Below are 19302 nucleotides of genomic sequence, written 5' to 3'. Positions count from 1 at the left end.
TGAGCTACGTGTCCAACTTAAAATATAGAAAAAGAGCATAGAATAAATCAAAGGAAGCAGAAATATTGCCAGAGATTTATACCTGAAATCTGTTGTTTGGCTCAATGCTTTGACCTCCTTTTAGAAAAATACTCTTTGCAGGCGCCTGGGTGGCTCATTTGGTTAAACGACTGCCTTCGGCTCAGGTCATGATCCTGGAGTTCTGGGATCGAGTCCTGCATCGGGTGCCCTGCTCAGCGGGGAGTCTGCTTCTCCCTCTGACCCTCTTCGTCTCGTGCTCTCTCTCTCTCATTCTCTCTCTCAAATAAATAAAATCTTTAAAAAAAAATACTCTTTGCTTGGGCACCTGGCTCAGTATGAAGACTATGCAACTCTTGATCTCGGGGTCATGAGTTTGAGCCCCATGTTGGGTATAGAGATTACTTAAAATCTTTAGGGAAAAAAAAATAATCTTCTGTTAGGTGGATCTATGCTTTGATTCTCTTCTATAAAACTGACTTCATTTCTAGGTTTGAGATGGTCCCTAGGTTTGGTTTGTGATAAATTCCCTCACAGTTACCTTTTTTAGAGAGTGGTAAGACAAATTAAATTTGCCCACCATATATCTCTTTTCTACCCTAGTTTTATGCTGTTTTAAAGCTGGACTCTGATTTATAATTTCACTTTTAATCATCTTTTGGATTGTACTGATTTGATGTTTCATCCCACACAGTTGGAAAACCAAAGAACCAGGTGATCACTGCTTGTCGGGATGCGATTCGAAGCAACAACATCAACACGCTGTTCAGAATCATGCGGGTGGGAACAGCTTCTTCTTAGGAAAGGAAAGAATAGGTAATGAAATTCCTAAAAAGGGTTTTTCCCTAAAAATCGAGGCTAGTTTGCTTGAATCACATCCTGGTGAACCCAGGTGCTGGGAATGTCAATAGCCTTGGTGAATGGTACAAATGCAGACTACCACTGCATCCCTTTCTATGTTTAGAATCAGTTGCACTGTTACCGAATAATACCAGGTTTGTGTAGAGGAGGGGAATACTTTTAAAATGTTAGGGCTTCAAAGTTCAGTTTTTCAGTATGTATGTAAAATTGGTATAAGATATATAGATACATCTTCTTCCTTGAAATTGTAATTGAATTTGTAATTAAAAATTTTTTCATTAAAACTTAGGAATTGCACTTTGTGTTAACTGTAGTCACCACCGTCTTAGAATTGCGGAAACCATTTGCATGATGTGGAGGAAAACACAAGCATGGGTATTGGATTTGTGTGCCTTTTATCACTGACGGGTGGGTATACGCAACACACCTGCATTTAAGGGAGAGTCAGTTGAAGTTGATCTGTTAGTTGGGGGTAATGTTAGCTACTGAAACTAATAGACCTCAAAGTTCATAATGACCCATTTATTTCTCATTTATGTCAGGATGTCTCTATAGTTATTCAGGGACCCCGCTTCCTGTGATCATGCAGCCATGTCATCCTCTAGGGCAGCCTTTCTTGGAGTTCTCTAGAGAAAGGAGTTTCAGGAAATGGATTCGGGTGACTATTTTCACGTTCATTGCATACGATGAAGGGCTGATGGCACCAGGAACCCGATGTGAGAAGGCCTTGCCGTGATTTATGTCCAAGTCAGTAGAACAGGGAAAGCTTTTCTCAGAGCTGTGATCTAGAAATAGCATATTATCATTCCTACTTGCGTTCTGTCAGCTGACATGGCCACACCTCACTGCAGAGAGGCTAGGAAATATCACCAGCTGTGTGTCGGCAAGGCGGAGAAAGCTGGTGTCTGTACCAACAGCTAGCAGCTCCTTCCCTAAGAATGAAAGTTTTGCCTTCAGGTAGATTCCAGGACTGGTTTAATGACGAAAACATTCGCTAGTTTTCACTTCTTAACAGCATTCCTAAGTAGTGGGGAAGACAGGCCGTCCCCCTGTGGTAAATTAATCTTACGAGTTTCTTCCATTTAGGCATTTAGGTTGACCTCTTCTGTTACTGAAATGTGAGCTTTGTGGAATCCTAATTTTTATGAGACTATGCCCTAGAATACCTTTGTTTAACATTTTCAACCTATAAGCTCAAAAGACACCACATAGGGGCGCCTGGGTGGCTCAGATGGTTAAGCGTCTGCCTTTGGCTCAGGTCATGATCTCAGGGTCCTGGGATCGAGCCCCATGTCGGGCTCCCTGCTCAGCGGGGAGCCTGCTTCTCCCTCTGCCTCTACTGTCCCCCCTGCTTGTGCTCTCTCTGTCAAATAAATAAAATCTTAAAAAAAACAAGACACCCACATATACTGTATTATTTTTCATAATCCCTGAAAGTAGTAAAGCATCTTCTTTGTGTGCTTCAAAGATGAGGGAACTGAGACACAGGGATTAATTACTTGCCAGAGTCACAGAGCTACTGGCAAAACTCGAGTTCCACTCTTGAGTCTTTTTGTTTTTTAAAACTTTATTAATTTAAAAGATTTATTTGACAGAGAGAGAGTGCGAGAGCACAAGCAGGGGGAGAAGCAGGCTCCCCCGCTGAGCAGGGAGCCCGAACTCGGGACTCGATCCCAGGACCCTGAGATCATGACCTGAGCCGAAGGCAGATGCTTAACCGACTGAGCAACCCAAGCGCCCCAGAGTCTTTTTCTGTTTTAACCATAGTCTAACCTATACGTTTTGAGATTAAAATCTTTAGTTGGTGCTGGTTTTAAATTGTATGGCACTATTCAGGACACCTGGGTGGCTCAGTCATTAAGTGTCTGCCTTTGGCTCAGGTCATATCCTAACAGAATAATCTCATCAAAGGTCATTCAGTTATTCTTCAGCCAAAAAGCTTCCTTCTTAGCCCTAAAAATACTCATAGCAAGTCTTGAAGGGGTTGACCTGCAGTAGAATGTCTTTAAATAGTCCTGACTTATAGGTTACAAATGATGATTTTCACATTAATTTGATCCTCTTGGTATTTATCACTGAGCTCAGAGAGGCAGAATGTTTTCTACAGGGTCTCACAGCTTGGTGAGTGCTGGTGTGGGTTTGAAACCGAGTAGCCATGGCCCTTCCTGCTATTCCAACTGTTCCCAGTCATGTAAAGACTGGATGAGATGAAAATGTTCATAAAACCTTCTACCTTCTCTTTTCCTCTTATAAGTCACCGTGTTCAGCCTAAGGAGGAGAAAAACTATTTGGTTATCAGTTGCCTCTTTGTTTTGTTGCCATATTTTTCTATCCTGATAGAATCTGAGGCCTTCTAAGAAGTCACAGCTTGAACTCTATTTTGTTGCTGCGTTTTGTTGAAGCTTTAATTGAACACTGAGCCTTCACTGAAAAGCTGATCTTGAGGATCCTGGTATCTGGGAGAAAGCGTTGAAGTCATTTTTCGAGCATCCCTTTAAAAAAAAGTCTCCCGCCCCCTGCCAAATTCAGGTACTCAATATTTTTGAAAGAGTATGGTTTTTATTATTTCCCACATGTCTTCCTACCCACATACATCAAGACTTGGCTCAAATGCTTTCTCCTCAGGAGATCTTCCCCTCCCGTGGCTATTCCTTAACCCTTATTACATTCTGTGTTTAGATTGATGTTAATCCTCTACTGAGAACAGGGGCTGCATCTCAATCAGCTTTCTCCTCCCAGTGGTGCTGAGCCAGTGCTCTGAGCACAGAGAAGCACCTGCTGCTCTCCATGGAATTGCCTATCCTCAGCCAGTCCATCAGGAGCTTCCAACATCACAGAACTAGGGACTTTACAACAATTATGCAACCCTAGAAGTGCTTTACAAGAATGAGTTCCAACATTATTTATGTTTCAAAGTTTATAATTAGCAGTTACAAATCTGCCAGTGCAGAGGCCTGTGATCACAGAACTAAATTATCTCCGCTTTCACTTTGAAACTGAAGTACAGTAAGGAACCCGTTTGCAGCTTGGTGTTTTGCATTTTGCCTCTTTCCCATCTGGCCCCTGCCCACACTAGATGCTGAAGCTCCTGACTCATCTTTTTATTTGTATGGTACAGAAATCTGCTTTTCCTAAAATGATGTCACATGGATGATTCCCAAGTAGTTTTCAGAACTGTCTACATGAGCTGATTTTGCATCAATCAGAGAAAGAAATCGTGTGTTTCTGCAGGAACATTCAGTTCATTAGGGATGGAAAGCTGGTGTCACAAGGACCCTTCTAACGGGCTTTGCATTTTCTCACTCAGTGTCAGTGGCATATAAGGAAATACACACTGGTACCGAAGACATACGACAGCCAAAGCTTCTGGCTGAAGAAATACTGATCTAAGAGAGGTAGCCCAAGCAGTGATTTTTTTTTTCCTTCAGTATTCTGCGGGAAAGAAACCACCGCATTCAGTGGAGTGTGGGAGCCAGTCAATGAGCAGTAGAAAAGCCAGGTTCAAAACCAGGTTCAAAACCAGCCTCTTTCCCTTCTGGGCTTCATTTTCCACGTCTTTAAAATGGGGGACAGAAGTTAGATTATTAATAGAGTTCTTCCTTAAACATTTTATTTTTCCTCCTAATAGAATGCTAATATGCTCTCAAAATAACTTTATGAAAACGTTCTTAATTTCCATCATTATGAACATATAAATGGGATTTGTTCTTAGGGGGCGACCTTATGCAGCTGTAGGAAGTGGCAAAGCAGTCTCTGGAAGGCACATTCTCTGTCTCAGTACATTACGAAGTACCACAGTGGCTGTCACAGGATGGTGGGATTCCAGATGGATGACCTTTCCTTTATATTTTTCCATGTTCTGCTTCTTCACAATGAACATGTATTATATATATAATCTGAAAAAATATAAAGCTGCTCTCTTTGGGGGAAAAAAAATCTTTACTAAAAGGAATGATAAGAATTGGAGGTTCACTGTTAAGAATTGAGAGAAGATGCCATATATTATACAGGTGAACATCATAGCTCTTACCTGAAACAAGTATTTCAAAGATGCCCACGTTTTAATTCCTCTTTTGCCACTAAACAGTTGTTGACACTGGCAGAAGCCCTAAAGATCAAGAGGAAGAATGAAGTACTAGGAAAAACAGCTTCTTAGTCACTGATGTCTTCAGTGCAGGAAAGGGACCTGTGAGAGCTACACGGTCCTCTAAGAGGAGCTGCTGTAGATGATGTAACGGACACAAACATCAGAGTCTGGCCCTCAGGAACTCGCTCTCCCTTCAGGCACCGAAATCCTTTTCCATAGTGTATAGAAGATTCTGCCATGTTGACAGACCATAGACACACTGAGATTAAGGAGAAACTAATAAGCACATTTTAACGCTTGTGTAGTTTGCTAAGGTTTAGACAGAGCACTCCAGAACAGGACAAGCTGGGTGGCATCGTACGTGTCACCTAGAGCCATGAGTCTCTATTTTCCCAGCTTGGCATATGTGATGGTTTCACCTGCCTGGCACTTTCTCCTGGGCCCTCCGCTTCCAGTTACGCCACTGACGGGTTCACTAGAACCTCACCCCTCTCTCTCCCCATCATAAAAACACACCAGAAAGCAAGTGAGTGAAATCAGTCTGTAGCAACTGAAAAGAAAAGGCAAGCTTTGAAATGTAAGCCATTAGTTACACAGTAGGGGTAATCCGTGAGTGTTATTATACCATGGTGAAAAAACTGTGGTCTCCAAAATAGTATGCATGTACACTGGCCCGGTACCATGTGGGCATGGGAAGACACCATTAGAACACTAGTTCTAGGTGCTTCTTTCTCATCTCACCTGGGAAAAAGATATGTTTTGTGACAATACTGAATATTAGTGCATGTGAAAAATTTCTAGACACATATCCATATAATGGGTATAAATGCTAAAACATTTTTTACTGACTGGGGTGCGAAATTAAATTTTAAAGCCATCAACCTAAAAGAAAGTGAACCTCATTCTCTCATTTAAGGTCAACTTTAGAATACAGTCAGTACTCAAAGTGTCACGAGATTAACGAAGATAAAAGCCCAGTGCTTTTGCTCTTGATTAATAAAACCCCCAATAAAAGCTATGGTAACAGCTAGTAATACGTGTAAAAAAGAGAGAGGAAATGAGAAGACAAGAATAGAATGACAACAGCATCTTTCAGGTAAAGATGCAGTGACCCCGATGCCCACTTGGCACACCCACATGGACATGTGGTACTTCTCATGTAACCCCCACGATAGTCCAGGGGAAAAGAATGTAACAGAGTGCACAGCCTCTTGGCATTTTGATGGGGCCTTTATCCTTTGTCTTTTTAAAGAAAAAAAGGCAACAAGTTTTATAGCCGACCCTAGAGTGTTTAGGAAAAGGAAAGATGCATGAGGCCAGAGTCCCAACTCCAGGATGGAAAGGCAGTAGCCCCAGGAGCCACTATACAGGGCACAAGCAGCCCTCTCTACCATCCTGAAGTCTCCTGAGGCGGGGGCCGTGTGGTTTGGGCCAGGCCCGAGTTTACCAAGGCAGGAACACCGTCATCTAAGTCTACACTGTCCTAGGAGAGTCAGTGAAACAAAGCCATAAGCAGTGGGAGGAAGTATCATGAGCCCAGCAAGAAGAGGCTGGAAGTTTCTGCAATGTTCTAAACCAGTGCGATTAGGAAGGGCAGGATCGGCCTTGAGTATTAAAAAAAAAAATCACTGGAAACACGGATGAACCTTGAAGACTTTATGCTCGGTGAAATAAGCCAGTTGCAGGATGAATATTGTATTGTTCCACTTCTAAGAACAGACAGACAGAAAGAAAGTGGAATGGGGGCTGCCAGGGGCTGGGGGTGGGGGGCTACGCTTTCACGGGGACAGACCTTCTGTCTGGGGAGATGGAAAGGTTCTGGAGGTGGATGGTGGTGACGGGTGCACAGCCATGTGAACATACTGAATGTCACTGAAGTGTACATTTAAAAATGGTTAAAATGGTACACTTGACGTTGTGTATATTTTACCACACACAAAAACTTTTAAAAAATCACTAAGGAAAGTCATTATGGAAAATGAAAAACTCAATGTTAAAAAAAAAAAAAAAAAGACAAAAAAGCCTTTTTTTTTTTTAATCAAGAGAGAAGTACCTCGCTCCAAGCTCAAGGTCTAGATTGAGGACAGTGATGATGAGTCCTACCACACACAGATTTTAAGGACACCATCACACAGGTCACCTTGTGGCTCCTGCATGCTTTCCAGTCCCGAGGGTCTCTTTCCTTCAGCTTTGCCCAGCCCTGTCATTCATAATAGACAAATGAGAAGTCCCAGAAACCAGTTCTATTTGGGAAGGCTTTCTTTTGTTCGAGGCTTCGGTGGTTAATATGCTTGACAAATTTCAGAGTCTCTCTGTCTCTGTAGACCAGTGCCAAAGAGTTGTTTTCTGGATTCACTGTTAGCAGCTGAAATAAGCAAATACAATGACACATCAGAACACCGAACTTATTCTCAACTCTTTTCTTCATGATTCACCATGTTTTCACATCATGTACTTAGACTGGCGATAGGGATCTTTTAAACGATCCTTTACTAGGAGGAGCTATTGCTCTGGCTGTCAAGGCATTTTCCAATGAGCCCCATTCCAACACATACCCAAAACGATTTTACCCAGTGCATTTATTTCTTATATATTGAAAGATTTCATGGGAATGCACCATGTAACTCTTAGCTTACATGGAATTTCTCAGTAGGGTAGAAGCAATGCTTACGGATTATCCTGTGGCATCTTTATTCCCTGCCAAGTACTTTCTACTAGAAATTAGAACCACTGCTAGGCAGACCATCATGGATTTATCAGCTAAAGACACTGGCAGAAGGTCATAAAAATTGGGTTTCTAAAGAATGAAACCTTCCTCAAGAACTAAAAAGGGCAGTTTGCTGTCAGAAGCAACTTACCTCTTCATCTTCACCTTTGGCAATGTAGGAAGTAAAGCCACCATATTCTGGCTCCCAGCCTTACAAAGGGAAAACAAACAGCATTCAGAAATTTCTCACTGCAGGAGTTCCATCCTCTGCTTCCACTGCCAATCCCATGCTGCTTAAAGCTGGAGGTTCTGGGAGCTCTGTAGTAACCAACTCTATGACTTAGGAGCTTGAATTTACCATTCAATCCACACTGAGTTAAGAAATGAAAACTAAGAATTGAATATAAAACGCACCTGGAAGGACGGTTATTTGGAGGGAAATTATGATTTGGTCCACATCCCCCCATTCCTTAGTCAGATATAAATCCTTTGGGTTGGGAGACTGAAGTTCATGACCCCCAAGATCCCCTCCAACAGAAAGCTTCTATGATCTGCGATCCCGGCCAAGGCACATCACTTCTGAATTGGTCAGCTGGAGGGGGTCACGAGGAGACTGCCCCTTCACTGTTGTCCTTCCTGCCTCTTACCTTCACAGCCACAGTAGAGAAGTAGGTCTAGGGCAAATTCAGTCTTGCTGTTGTCATGGATCAAAGTGTAGTGACCGGTCTTCCAACGCCTCAGTTCTCCCTGGCATGTGGGAACACTTGAGTCTAAGAAGAAACAGAAGGCCAGAAAAAACTTAAAATAACCCTGATACAGGGGCGCCTGGGTGGCTCAGTCAGTTCGGTGTCTGACTCTTGATCTCAGCTCAGGTCTCGATCTCAGGGTCGTGAGTTCAAGCCCCGTGTTGGGTTCCATGCTGGGTGTGGAGCCTGCTTAAGAAAATAAATAACTTTGATACAACTGCGAGTTTGCGAGGGAATAATAAGTAGGAATGGTCCAGCACTAAAGGGAAACCGTTCCCATAAACCCTCTGACCTACTGCTCCACCAAACCAGCCTTACTTACAGTGACTGTCAGAAATGTATCGTGTACTATTTGGTGGGGCAGAGGGACTTGATGTTCTATTTCTTTTTTTACAAGAAATTCTGGATGGAATATATTTAGCTGCCAAAAATTATAATATGAATATTATAATTTTAAATAGATTCCCCCTGCCAACTGTCTCCTATTATTAATGTTTTATCTTAGTGTGATTCATTTGTTACAACTGACAAACCAATATTGATACATTATTATTGACTAAAGTCCATAGTTGACATTAGGGTCTACTCCTTGTGCTATACGTTCTGTGGGTCTTGATCGGTGCATAATGTTGAGTGTCCATCATTACCATATCATACAGAATAGGGCGTTAAGCCCTAAAGAAGCTCTGTGCTCCACCTAATTCATCCCTTCCTTCCTCCTAATCCCTTCCAACCACTGATTTTACTCTCTCCTGAGTTCTGCCTTTTCCCAGAATGTCACAGTGTTGGAATCATACAATAAGTAGCCTTTTCAGCCTGGCTTCTTTCAGCAATATGCACTTAAGGTTCCTTCATGTCTTTTTATGGAGGATGATCGCTTGTTTCTTTTTAACTTCATCCTGTTGTTAAAGAAGCTACTTTGTATGGTATCTTTTATTTTTTACTTTTCTAAAGATTTTAAGTAATCTCTACACCCAACTTAGGACTTGAACTTATAACCCAAGATCGAGAGTCGCATACTCCACCGACTGAGCCAGCCAGGCGCCCCGGTATCTAGCTTAAAATCTACTGAGACTATTTATCGTCTGTCCTGGAAAATGTCCCATGTTCACTTGAGAAGAATGTATATGCTGCTGTTGGTGGGTAGAATGCTCTGTATTACACCTGTTACATCTAGCTGGTTTATTGGGTTAAGTCCTCTCGGGCGCTGACCTCTCCCAACTACTCCTGTAGAAGTGTCGGATTTCTTCCTCCAATTCTGTCAGTTTTTGCTTCATATATTTTCAGTCTGTCATCAGGTGCATAAAGATTTGTAATTGTTGTATCCTCCTGCTGTACTGTTATTTTATTTATTTTTTAAAGATTTTATTTATTTATTTGACAGAAAGAGACACAGCGAGAGAGGGAACACAAGCAGGGGGAGCGGGAGAGGGAGAAGCAGGCTTCCCGCTGAGCAGGGAGCCCGATGCGGGGCTCGATCCCAGGACCCCGGGATCATGACCTGAGCCGAAGGCAGACGCTTAACGACTGAGCCACCCAGGCGCCCCTGTACTGAACTTTTAAAAATATAGAATGTCCTTCTTTGTCTCTTCTAATCTTTGAGTTAAGATCTATTTTGTTTGGGTGCCTGGCTGGCTCAATCGGGAGAGCATGCAACTCTTGATCTCAGGGCCGTAAGTTTGAGCCCCACGTTGGGCATGGAGCCTTACTTAGATAGATAGATAGATAGATAGATAGATAAGTCTATTTTGTTTGATATTAGTAGAACCACTCCTGCTCTCTTCTGGTTACTATTTGCATGGAACATCTTTCTCCATGCTTTTATTTTCAATCTATTTGTGTCTCTGGATTTCAAGTGAGTCTCTTGTAGATAGCAGATAGCAGATCCTGTGTTCCTGTCTATTCTGCCAATCTCTGTCTTTTGATTGTCATTTACATTTACATTACTGCTGCCCAGTTCCTCTCCTCAGTTGTACTCTCCCTGCTTCCATTACATTTAAGGTAATTGCTAGGAAAGAGGGGCTTAATTCTGTCATTTTGCTATTTGTTTTCTAAATGCCTTATAGTTTTTTTTTGTTCCTGCATTACAGTCTTTTGTGTTTAGTTGATTTTTTGGTATTGAAATGTTTAAATTCTTTTCTCATTTTCTTCTACATATATTCTATAGCTATTTTCTTTGTTGGTACCATGTGGGTTACATTTAACATCCTGAAGTTATAAAACCTCTCATTCGAGTTTATGCCAGCTTAACTTTAATAAAATAGGAAAATTCTGCTCCTTCATGGCTTTGTCCCCACCATTTTCTTTAAGACGATGAACTTTACAGTTACTTTTCACATTTACCTCTGTATTCCCACCTGCTTTGGCCCAGGGCCTTGCATGCAGTCGATGCTCAGTAATAGAATAAAGCATCCTTTGGCTGCCTGTATAGATTTTTTCCAAGGTCCAGGTTCCCATGAAAATGAAACCAAGAAGGAATAGAGGTAAGTAAGCACTTTTTTTTTTTTAAGTTTTATTTATCTATTTGATAGTGAGAGAGCACAAGTAGGGGGAAAGGGAGAAGCAGGCTCCTTACTGAGCAGGGAGCCCGATACGGGACTCGATCCCGGTAGTCCGGGATCATGATCTGAGCCGAAGGCAGATGCTTAACTGACTGAGCCACCCAGGCGCCCCAACAGATACTTTTTTTAAAAAAGCCCATGAGGCCCCACTGATCTTCACCTGATTCCTTTCAGGGCCCAGGTATAGAAGCCAGTATCAATTATCAAGGAAAGCCAACCTTTATCTTAAAGAAAGGCTATCCTGTGTATTGACTAGCACAGAAAAAGCCACCTGGCTCTGGTTGTTCTAAATCCGTGGTGACCAAAGCAACAGGTCAGTCTGCGAGGCCACAGCATCTGCGTGATGCGGTCCTTGTGTCACCCTGCTGGCTACGTGTCCGTGGGCATCTGCCTTCCTTGTCTTCGCTCTTCTAACTGCAACCAGGGCCTTCTCCAAAAATCAGAGTGGAAGCAGGGAGAGTACAACTGAGGAGAGGAACCGGGCAGCAGATTTTCTCGTTGGATTTAGTAGGTGCTGAGCTGTGTACGCTCACTTACGGGTGCCAAAATTTCCACAGAAGCCTTACGTCTTAAATTTCCTATATTTTTCTCTGTTTGATCTTGTCTGTAGATAATGAAAGGCTTCCTCTACTTTTTTTTTAAGCCTATTTATTTTTTCTTACTAATCTCCACACCCAATGTGGGGCTCGAATTCACGACCCTAAGATCAAGAGTCGCACACTCTTCTGTCTGAGACAGGCAGGGGCCCTTAGACTTCCTCTACTTTTATTAATAATTTCCTTCTACCTATTTTCCCAAATTCAAGGAGATTTTTCCTGGGCTATTATTGGTCCTTGGCCGAAATAAGCTGTGTTCACCTTCTTCTCTTTGATGTTCTTATGTTTTAGAGAAGTTTGGGGCAAAGCCAGTCCTATTTCTGTCCACTGTTCACATATACTGTCAGCCTAATAGAATGTATGAGCTGCTCCTCCTACCTAGAATATTCTTCCCACAGATCCTTCTTGTTATTCCGATCGGAGCTTAGGTGGCAGCTCCTGAGAGAGGTTCTTCCAGTTGCCTGGTCACCTAAGAGGCCACTCGGTCGTCGTTCCTCAGCACACAACCCTATTCAAGTTTTCTGCAAACCGCTTTTATTAGCGTATGTTTTCCTGTGGTCTGTGTACACGTTTAATCTCCATCCTCTCCCACTAGAACATAAGCTCTGGGAGAGCGGGGACCTTGCCTGTTCTGTCCTCCAGCTCCCAAAACAGGCCTAGCAGGTCATGGATGCTCGAGTAATAGTTGTTAGATGAATCAATGACTGAATAGTGAATGCTTAACGGTAAGTAAGGACGACTGATATCAACAGCTTACCTTCCTCTGCTTCATTTTCCTCTGACTCTGGGTCTGTCTGTCCCTGGCTCTGCTGGCTGTTATTGCAGAAGGCCGTCTGATGGTTCTCTGGCCCAGGGGACCTATGGCTCGTCCCTTCTTCACGGTTATCAGCCGCAGAGGCTCCTTCTCCCTCTTTTTGGTTCACCACCTCATCTTCTTCTGAAGGGGCCAAGAAGTGGAGTTTCAGGCCTGTGAAGTTGGAGAGCAGCAAGAACAGAGGCTCGGAGCGGAACAATTCCATGCAGTCCTTCAGAATGTCAGGAAGCTTGCTCTCCTCAGCTTTCTCATAAAACCTGGAAAGCAGTGATGCCAAGTTGTTCATCAAAGCCACACCTGTACAATGACTCATGGAAGAAAAGCTGTTCATTAGTTTTGTACCCTGCTCCCGAAGTCCTGGCACAGCCTACTAAAGCACAGGTTGTTGTAACTGTGAGGTTCTGTCAGGGCCTGCTACTGGATGTCCCTGGGAATGAAACATCACCAGGGCCAATGTCCTACCATTGGCAAATGTCCTATTATCGGAAGTGAGCCTTCCAGACAAACAGGCAGATGCTGCACGCAAAGGCAAATGTCGCGGCTCTACCTTTTGTTAGGGGGACCTCGGCTGCTCCATTTCACGTCTCCTTTCTCCAAAGCCTCACAGACCTCTGCAAATTTCTCAGGCTGGAAAATGAGCAAAGAAAGAAGCAGTTAGTGAGTCTCTCTATGATCCCACATTGGTCTTGCAGGTGAAGCCGCTCTGCAGAATCATGCTGGCTGATTCCTAAAAGGGCCAGTGGACATTCACCCGTTTTGCCCAAGGTCCCCAGGCCTGATACAGCACAGCCAGAACAAAGACTGGATAAATCATCAGCATGCTTTAGCCAAGAGACCCGAGTGTCAGTTTGGGCTATTTCCTTTAGTGGTTGTGTGTCTCATGTCAAATCGCTAAACCTCTCAGACTCCTGCATTTATAAAATGAAGACCATAATACGGTCTCTTCAATTCATAAGATGTGAGGAAAAACAATGAAACTGCTTGACAGTCAATGTCATCATACTAGAAGTCTCTGTAGGCCTCACCTTTATGCAATCAGCTTTCTAAATAGAGAAAGCCAAGTGTAGAGCAAGAAGCTGATTAATCTATTGAAATCTGCTCCACAAGAGGCTTTTTATATACTTGTTTAATGTGGCTTCCCAAGGAGTGTTCTCAAAACAGCAGTCCTATCAGCTGTAAAACAGGAAAGAGGATCCCAAAGCCTGGTTTAGGTAAGCTGAATAAAATAGGATCAAAGTTTATTTACTGTAATACTTCTCAAACTCCTTAATATGCTAATGTCAGCTTTAAAATTCAAGAGGGAAGGGGAGAGGGGGAGAGAGAGAGAGGCAGTATGCTTCTCGTGGAGGAACAGCTCTTGGGACTGTGCTTCCATGGACCCAGGGTCAGCTGTGAAGCACCACACTAGTGTCTATGATCTCGTTTGGCCCTCACAACAACTCTTCAAGACGAACAAGGCAGGTCTTATCCCAGTTTAACTGATGAAGACCTACAAGCTCTGGGAGATTCAGTGATTTGCTCATTAGTAAAACCACAGAGCCAGGGCATGAATATTAAGTCTTCTGACTCCTGACGTAGTCCCTCTCCACTGAAATGTGCTGCGTATCATTGTCAAATGCTCATTAATAGTTGCTGCTCAGTTAATAATCTGTCTTTTACTAAAAGCAATAGTAAGCTGATTGGAAACCATATTCACCAAATGAATAGGAAGGAAGCTACATACAGCTCCCTCTCAGCGTAGAAGCGTGCGTGCATGTATGTGTGTACCATTAAGATTCCAGAAAACTGGGGAACACCCAAGGGACTCAACCCACTAAGCATACAACTGGTACCAATGTTGGCTACTAGCATCACCTGTATATTTTATGAAAAAGATGATATAAACATTCTAACCAGGAACTAACCAAAAACTCCTTTAGTGATGCCTGTTTACCCACCCAAGAAGCAAGAAGGACAAAAGCAGTTTTTATAGCCGTGAGACCGTTAGGGCCTGCTACTGAGGTCCCCAAGATACACTGGCCAGAACGTGCTGGCTTACCTTAAGGAACTCCTTTAGGAGAATTTCAGACCTTTCTTCAAACTCTTCTTGAATTTGAACTTGGTAATCCATGTCCAGATAAGTAGGGTTGATCCAATCATACAAAATTTCATGCTTACAAAGAAGCAGCAGATGCAAAACGTGAATTAACAATTCCTATTGCTTTTGTTCTTACATCATTTCGTGCTAGTAAAATATATGCAAAGCCTCACTTTATAATCTTCTCCTTGTTACACATAAAAGTGCTGGAAAACTCTGCCTGAGAAAAAGACACTATCAAAAGTTTACCAAAGAAAAGCAAAGGAGGAAACTCAAAGTCCAGTTTCATTATCAGGAAAACAAACCATACAGTAAAGTTTCTAAGATAAGAATCCTGACAACAAGCATTTATCCTTACATCTTGTGGGATGTGAGGGCTCCGAGGTATGAGAGGTTCAAAGTAGTTGGGAGGCCGGGTCAGTGAAGGACCATGGAACCAGCCACTTATAGACAAACGCGACTTTTCTTCAGATAGGACTTCGGACACCTGAAAGGGCAAGGCCAGCAGCACATGAATGCACCCGCTGAGGGGGATGATTGCCAGCCGAGGCGCGCTCACTTCTGGATCCGTCACGCTGGATGCGCGCACAACCTGGCCACGGAAGTCCAAGAGGAAGCTCTCACGTTTCGGTAACAGGGGACTAAAAAGCATGATCCTTAGTACTCTGTATATTTGTGGCTTATAATCTTTACCTGGTGAAAGGATACTGGAGACACTTCAAAGAAAACCAGTGTGTTCCATGAAGGGATAAGAGACTTGACGATCTGCTTCGGCTGAAAGTGTTCTGCGCCAGGAGAGAAGACAACCACAAATGTGGTTTCATTACCACTAACCACTTTCAGGCCGCCTCGTTTCACCTTGACAATTCTGATTTCTAAGGGGAAGTAGATGGACCCTGCAGATCCCAAAACGCCACCCCCTTCCATCTGTTTCACTCAGTTCTGCTAGCTGACCATTGTTCTTACTACGCCATCTGTCTATTATCGATCGGGGCTGGGATAAGTTTGGAAGAGTTTTCGAGAGGCAACATCTGGTGTCAGTCATTAGGAAACGACCCTGACTTCCTGTCAGACAGACTGGTCCCGGGCACAGTGATGGCCCCAGGCAGCTTTCCACGCGCTCGAGCTTTCCATGGTCAGTACTCAGGAGTAGGGTCTGACTAGTCCTCACGCTCATGGACTCCACCTCTGCAGTAACGACTACAAGTACAATGTAGGGAGGCGGCTGTCAGGGCTGGTGTCCGCTCCCCCTCCTCAAAGGAGGACACACGCTGTGTCTAAGAGCTCAGAAGTAGCTACCGGTGCTGATGCGAACGCACTTCTCTTACCATCGACATCATACAGGTCCAGGGTGCCCCCCAAGCTCCTGTCCCAGGGAGGAACCAGGTAAAGAATGAAGGCGATCCGGCGCCCTTCCAGCTCATCATCATGGCAGAGGAGGGCATCTGCAATAGTGCAACACGCACTTTAATGTCCCCAAGCTGACAAGAAGCAGTTGCTACTCTGACCCTGCATTTTAATATCAGTCCATCTGATATTCACCTGCAATGTGAGCTCCTCCAGCTGTAAAATGACACTCGTTTCTCCTGTTTTATGATCGGAGACATACAACTGGGAACATGGAGAACTCTAAGAGCACTGAAGAACACACATATGGACAGGCCCCAGAGATAATCACTAACAATATTTGTGCTTATATTCTTCCAGCACTTTTCCTACATATGTTTGCTTTAAAAAAAAAAAAGGGTGTCCTACAGTGGTTGTTTTGTGGCCTTTTTACTACCATCACTATATACACCTGTCATTGCTTTTTTAATGGCCCTGTAGTTATTCTACTATACGGATTATGAATTACCTTCTTTCCCCTTTAATTAATCTTAGACTTGTTGTTTCCATTTCTCATCTATTAAGAAAAATGCTTCAATAAGCAAATGACCATCACTGTACATAGATCTTTTGGTAGCAGTTCCCGTTAATTTCTTGAGCTAATGCTTCTAAAAGCCGTTAGGTGGGACTGAGCAAGGGAGGCATCCCTGCAGGGCAGGAGAGGGAGGATTTGCTATGGTGAACTGTGATCGTTCACACATGGAGGGACTGTTGTGATAAAGAAATATCCTGAAGGTGACGGAAGCCATGGTTCTCACTGCTAAGGAAGGAAATTATAAATATGTAAATGGAGAAATCTGGGATAAACCTTATGGCGAATTGGAACTGTAGGAATCAATGTGAATTGATTTTCCTATGTATGGAGGTATTTAGTTAGTTATCTACATATTTCTAGACACTGACATACATAAACATATAAACGCACGTGTGCATGTGTGCATCCATGTATTTGCTACCTCTTCTCCACTGAAAGGCCTGGGAGCAGTGACACCCTAATAGCAAAACACCTAGAGTCCAGACCTTGATTTTTAAGCATGATTCGTCACTAAAAGGAATCAGGGTTCTTTGGAAGAATGGCTAACTCTGGGTCTAGAGCAGGGGACATATAAGATGAGCTTGGAAAAATCTTGCTCTGCTAGGAAGTAAAATGTATTAAGAATGATGGGGACACATCAAAAGGACATGGAAATCAGTTTAAGGGTGCTCCCTTTGATCAAATCAGGGACAAGAGGAGCATTACTATAATATAGCAACTGATTACAACCCGTTACATAAATAGTGACCCATAAATATATGAATAAATAAATGGGAAGAGAGGAAGGTTTCCTTTACAGAATGACAATAAATGTAAAGGGGATGCCAGAGGATGCTAAAATAAGCGAATCAAAATTGGAGGAGAAATGGGATATTTACATAATCGTTAAGTATCTCCCCACAAAATTCTTATTCACTTACAGAAAGAAAAAGAACAAGTTTACAGTGGGAAAGCCTGACATCAGTTACCACCTTAATTAAGTAATCAAAGTATCACTAGACTATGACACATAGAAACCATATACCACTTGATAAGATGCACTAAAAAAACAAAACAAAAAACAAAACAACCCCCACATAATTCTGTAACATTCCTACCAAAAATGCAAGGCTTGAATCTAATCATGAGGAGGCATCAGGCAAACCCAAATTGAGGGCAAATGTACAAAATAAGTCATCTGTAAACCTTCAGAAGACTTAAGATCATGAAAGTCAAGGCTAGACTGAAGAACTGTTCTAGATTGTGGGAGACCAAGTCAGGCATGACAACTACGCAATCCTGGACGGGATCCTTTTGCAATCAAGGACCAAATAATGGAACTTGAATGGAGCCTGCAGACTTATACAGAAGTCATTTTTTTGACTTGGGAATGGGAATAATGGGAATTATGGGAATAATGTATCGATCCTAATTTCCTGATTTTGATGGTTTATTGCCATCATCTAGGAGAATGTCCTTGTTGTAGGAATAACTGAAGTACATGGGGGTCCTGGAACAGGATGGCAACCTACTCTCAAGTAAAATGGGAAAAAACTATACTATGCTTGCTACGTTTCTGTAAGTTTGAAATGATTTCAATTAAAAAGAAAAAAGTTTTTAAAAAAAGGGCTTTTGATAGGACTCATCCTGTGTATCACTCAGTTAGCCTCAAAAAGTGGTTACCAATGTATACTTCCCCCTTATACTTTATACTGTATGAGAGTAAACCCACATCAAAATTTTACTTAGTGAAACAAAGGAAAACACTTTTCCTTCCAGGTGAAAAAGCAAACACGCTTTCAAAAAGACATTTCTTTGCTCACAAAGGGAACTGGTGACAATGGATACCTCTGAAGAGAAAGGGGGACGAGGAGAAAGTGCAGGGAACTGTCAAGGTTTACACTGTATCCTTCTATACTGTTCGAAGATTCTTCCTTAAGAATGTAGTCTTTTCTTATCTTCCAAAGAACAACCACAAGAAAAAAAAAAAAAGAAAAAGAGGCACCGAGGGATATTTGCTCCCTAGGAAGCCCAAGAGTAGAGCTGACAATACCACCTCCGAGTTTCCTGATGCTCTACACGAAGTTGGTGTGTGTGCCTACCTTATCAGCATTTTTCTGAAAATTTGGTCAACGGCTTTCATCATATTTTCACCAAAGAGAACCACTGCCTTATACCTTCCAATAAGATAGGAGTTTTGGTATACGAACCGGGTCAAATCTTCCTTATCAAGAAGGTCCTAATGCTATGGGGGGACGTGTCCAAGTCTAGGATTCTGGCACACCGATGCTCTTGCTGCCACTGTGTAGCTAAAGCCTGTAAGTCCTCTAAACATCAAGGGCTTTATCTTTCTTACCAGAGAATTCATATTTAGCACAGGACATGTCAATAGTTGATTCCAGGTCAATCTTGGAAATGTCAGCAAGCCAAGTCCGGAAATCTTCAAACAGAACTTTCCTAGAAATGTCAACAAAGGTAACTTGTTAGCCACAGCGTTTGGATCTCGGCCACACCTACTTTTTCCCGGAGGCTGTAGTAGCTTCTTTACTTTAAACTTGCACAGTTTAGGACTTGGAAGTGAGATAAAGACAGAAAGAGAAAGAAATACAAATCCATCTACTGTAATATAGTTTTGCTCTGCTATTTCATTTTACTTTCTTCCTCTTAAATTGATAGTATGCTCTATCACGGCAGAGGGCATGCTTTGCCCTCTGTCATAATTTAGCACACTGATGTTCCTTTCCGAGGTTACTGATTTTTAGACATGGTTTTTGGCACTAAATACTACTCCACTGCTTAATGACCACTTGGGTGACACTGCTGCAGATTAAAAACTTTAAGTTGCAATAATGGTGAATATTATGCTAACTGTAGGCTCAGGAAAATCTTTTATAGAAGTTCTGATGCTAGCACGATACCAATAAGAGATGCCGAA

General features: G+C 42.6%; 2 protein-coding genes across 3 annotated transcripts in view; one reads left to right on the top strand and one right to left on the bottom strand.

Moving 5' to 3' along the window:
- BBS2 (Bardet-Biedl syndrome 2) overlaps nucleotides 1-1163 on the top strand; it is a 39591-nt gene extending 38428 nt beyond the window's left edge. Inside the window, exon 17 of the mRNA XM_028095184.2 lies at nucleotides 713-1163. Within this exon, the coding sequence (XP_027950985.2) occupies nucleotides 713-819 (107 nt within the window). The 3' untranslated portion in view covers nucleotides 820-1163. The remainder of the gene's footprint in view (nucleotides 1-712) is intronic.
- Nucleotides 1164-4318: 3155 nt separating this feature from the next.
- OGFOD1 (2-oxoglutarate and iron dependent oxygenase domain containing 1) overlaps nucleotides 4319-19302 on the bottom strand; it is a 24500-nt gene continuing 9516 nt past the window's right edge. The window contains exons 4-13 of one of the 2 annotated variants that reach the window (XM_028093544.2): nucleotides 18724-18824; nucleotides 15796-15912; nucleotides 15161-15252; nucleotides 14826-14954; nucleotides 14429-14542; nucleotides 12938-13017; nucleotides 12334-12647; nucleotides 8321-8443; nucleotides 7825-7883; nucleotides 4319-7331 (exon numbers count right to left, since the gene is read on the bottom strand). In XM_028093544.2, coding sequence (XP_027949345.1) covers nucleotides 7170-7331; nucleotides 7825-7883; nucleotides 8321-8443; nucleotides 12334-12647; nucleotides 12938-13017; nucleotides 14429-14542; nucleotides 14826-14954; nucleotides 15161-15252; nucleotides 15796-15912; nucleotides 18724-18824 — 1291 coding nt within the window. In that variant the 3' untranslated portion in view covers nucleotides 4319-7169. The remainder of the gene's footprint in view (nucleotides 7332-7824; nucleotides 7884-8320; nucleotides 8444-12333; nucleotides 12648-12937; nucleotides 13018-14428; nucleotides 14543-14825; nucleotides 14955-15160; nucleotides 15253-15795; nucleotides 15913-18723; nucleotides 18825-19302) is intronic. The other variant, XM_028093535.2, reaches the window with a different exon arrangement.

This window comes from Eumetopias jubatus, unplaced genomic scaffold (genome assembly GCF_037043125.1).
Source record: "Eumetopias jubatus isolate StellerSeaLion01/CBP00866 unplaced genomic scaffold, mEumJub1_p1.0 scaffold_10, whole genome shotgun sequence".
Taxonomy (NCBI): Eukaryota; Metazoa; Chordata; class Mammalia; order Carnivora; family Otariidae; genus Eumetopias; species Eumetopias jubatus.
Note: the sequence above shows the minus strand (reverse complement) of the source record. Positions and strands in the feature narration are given on the sequence as shown.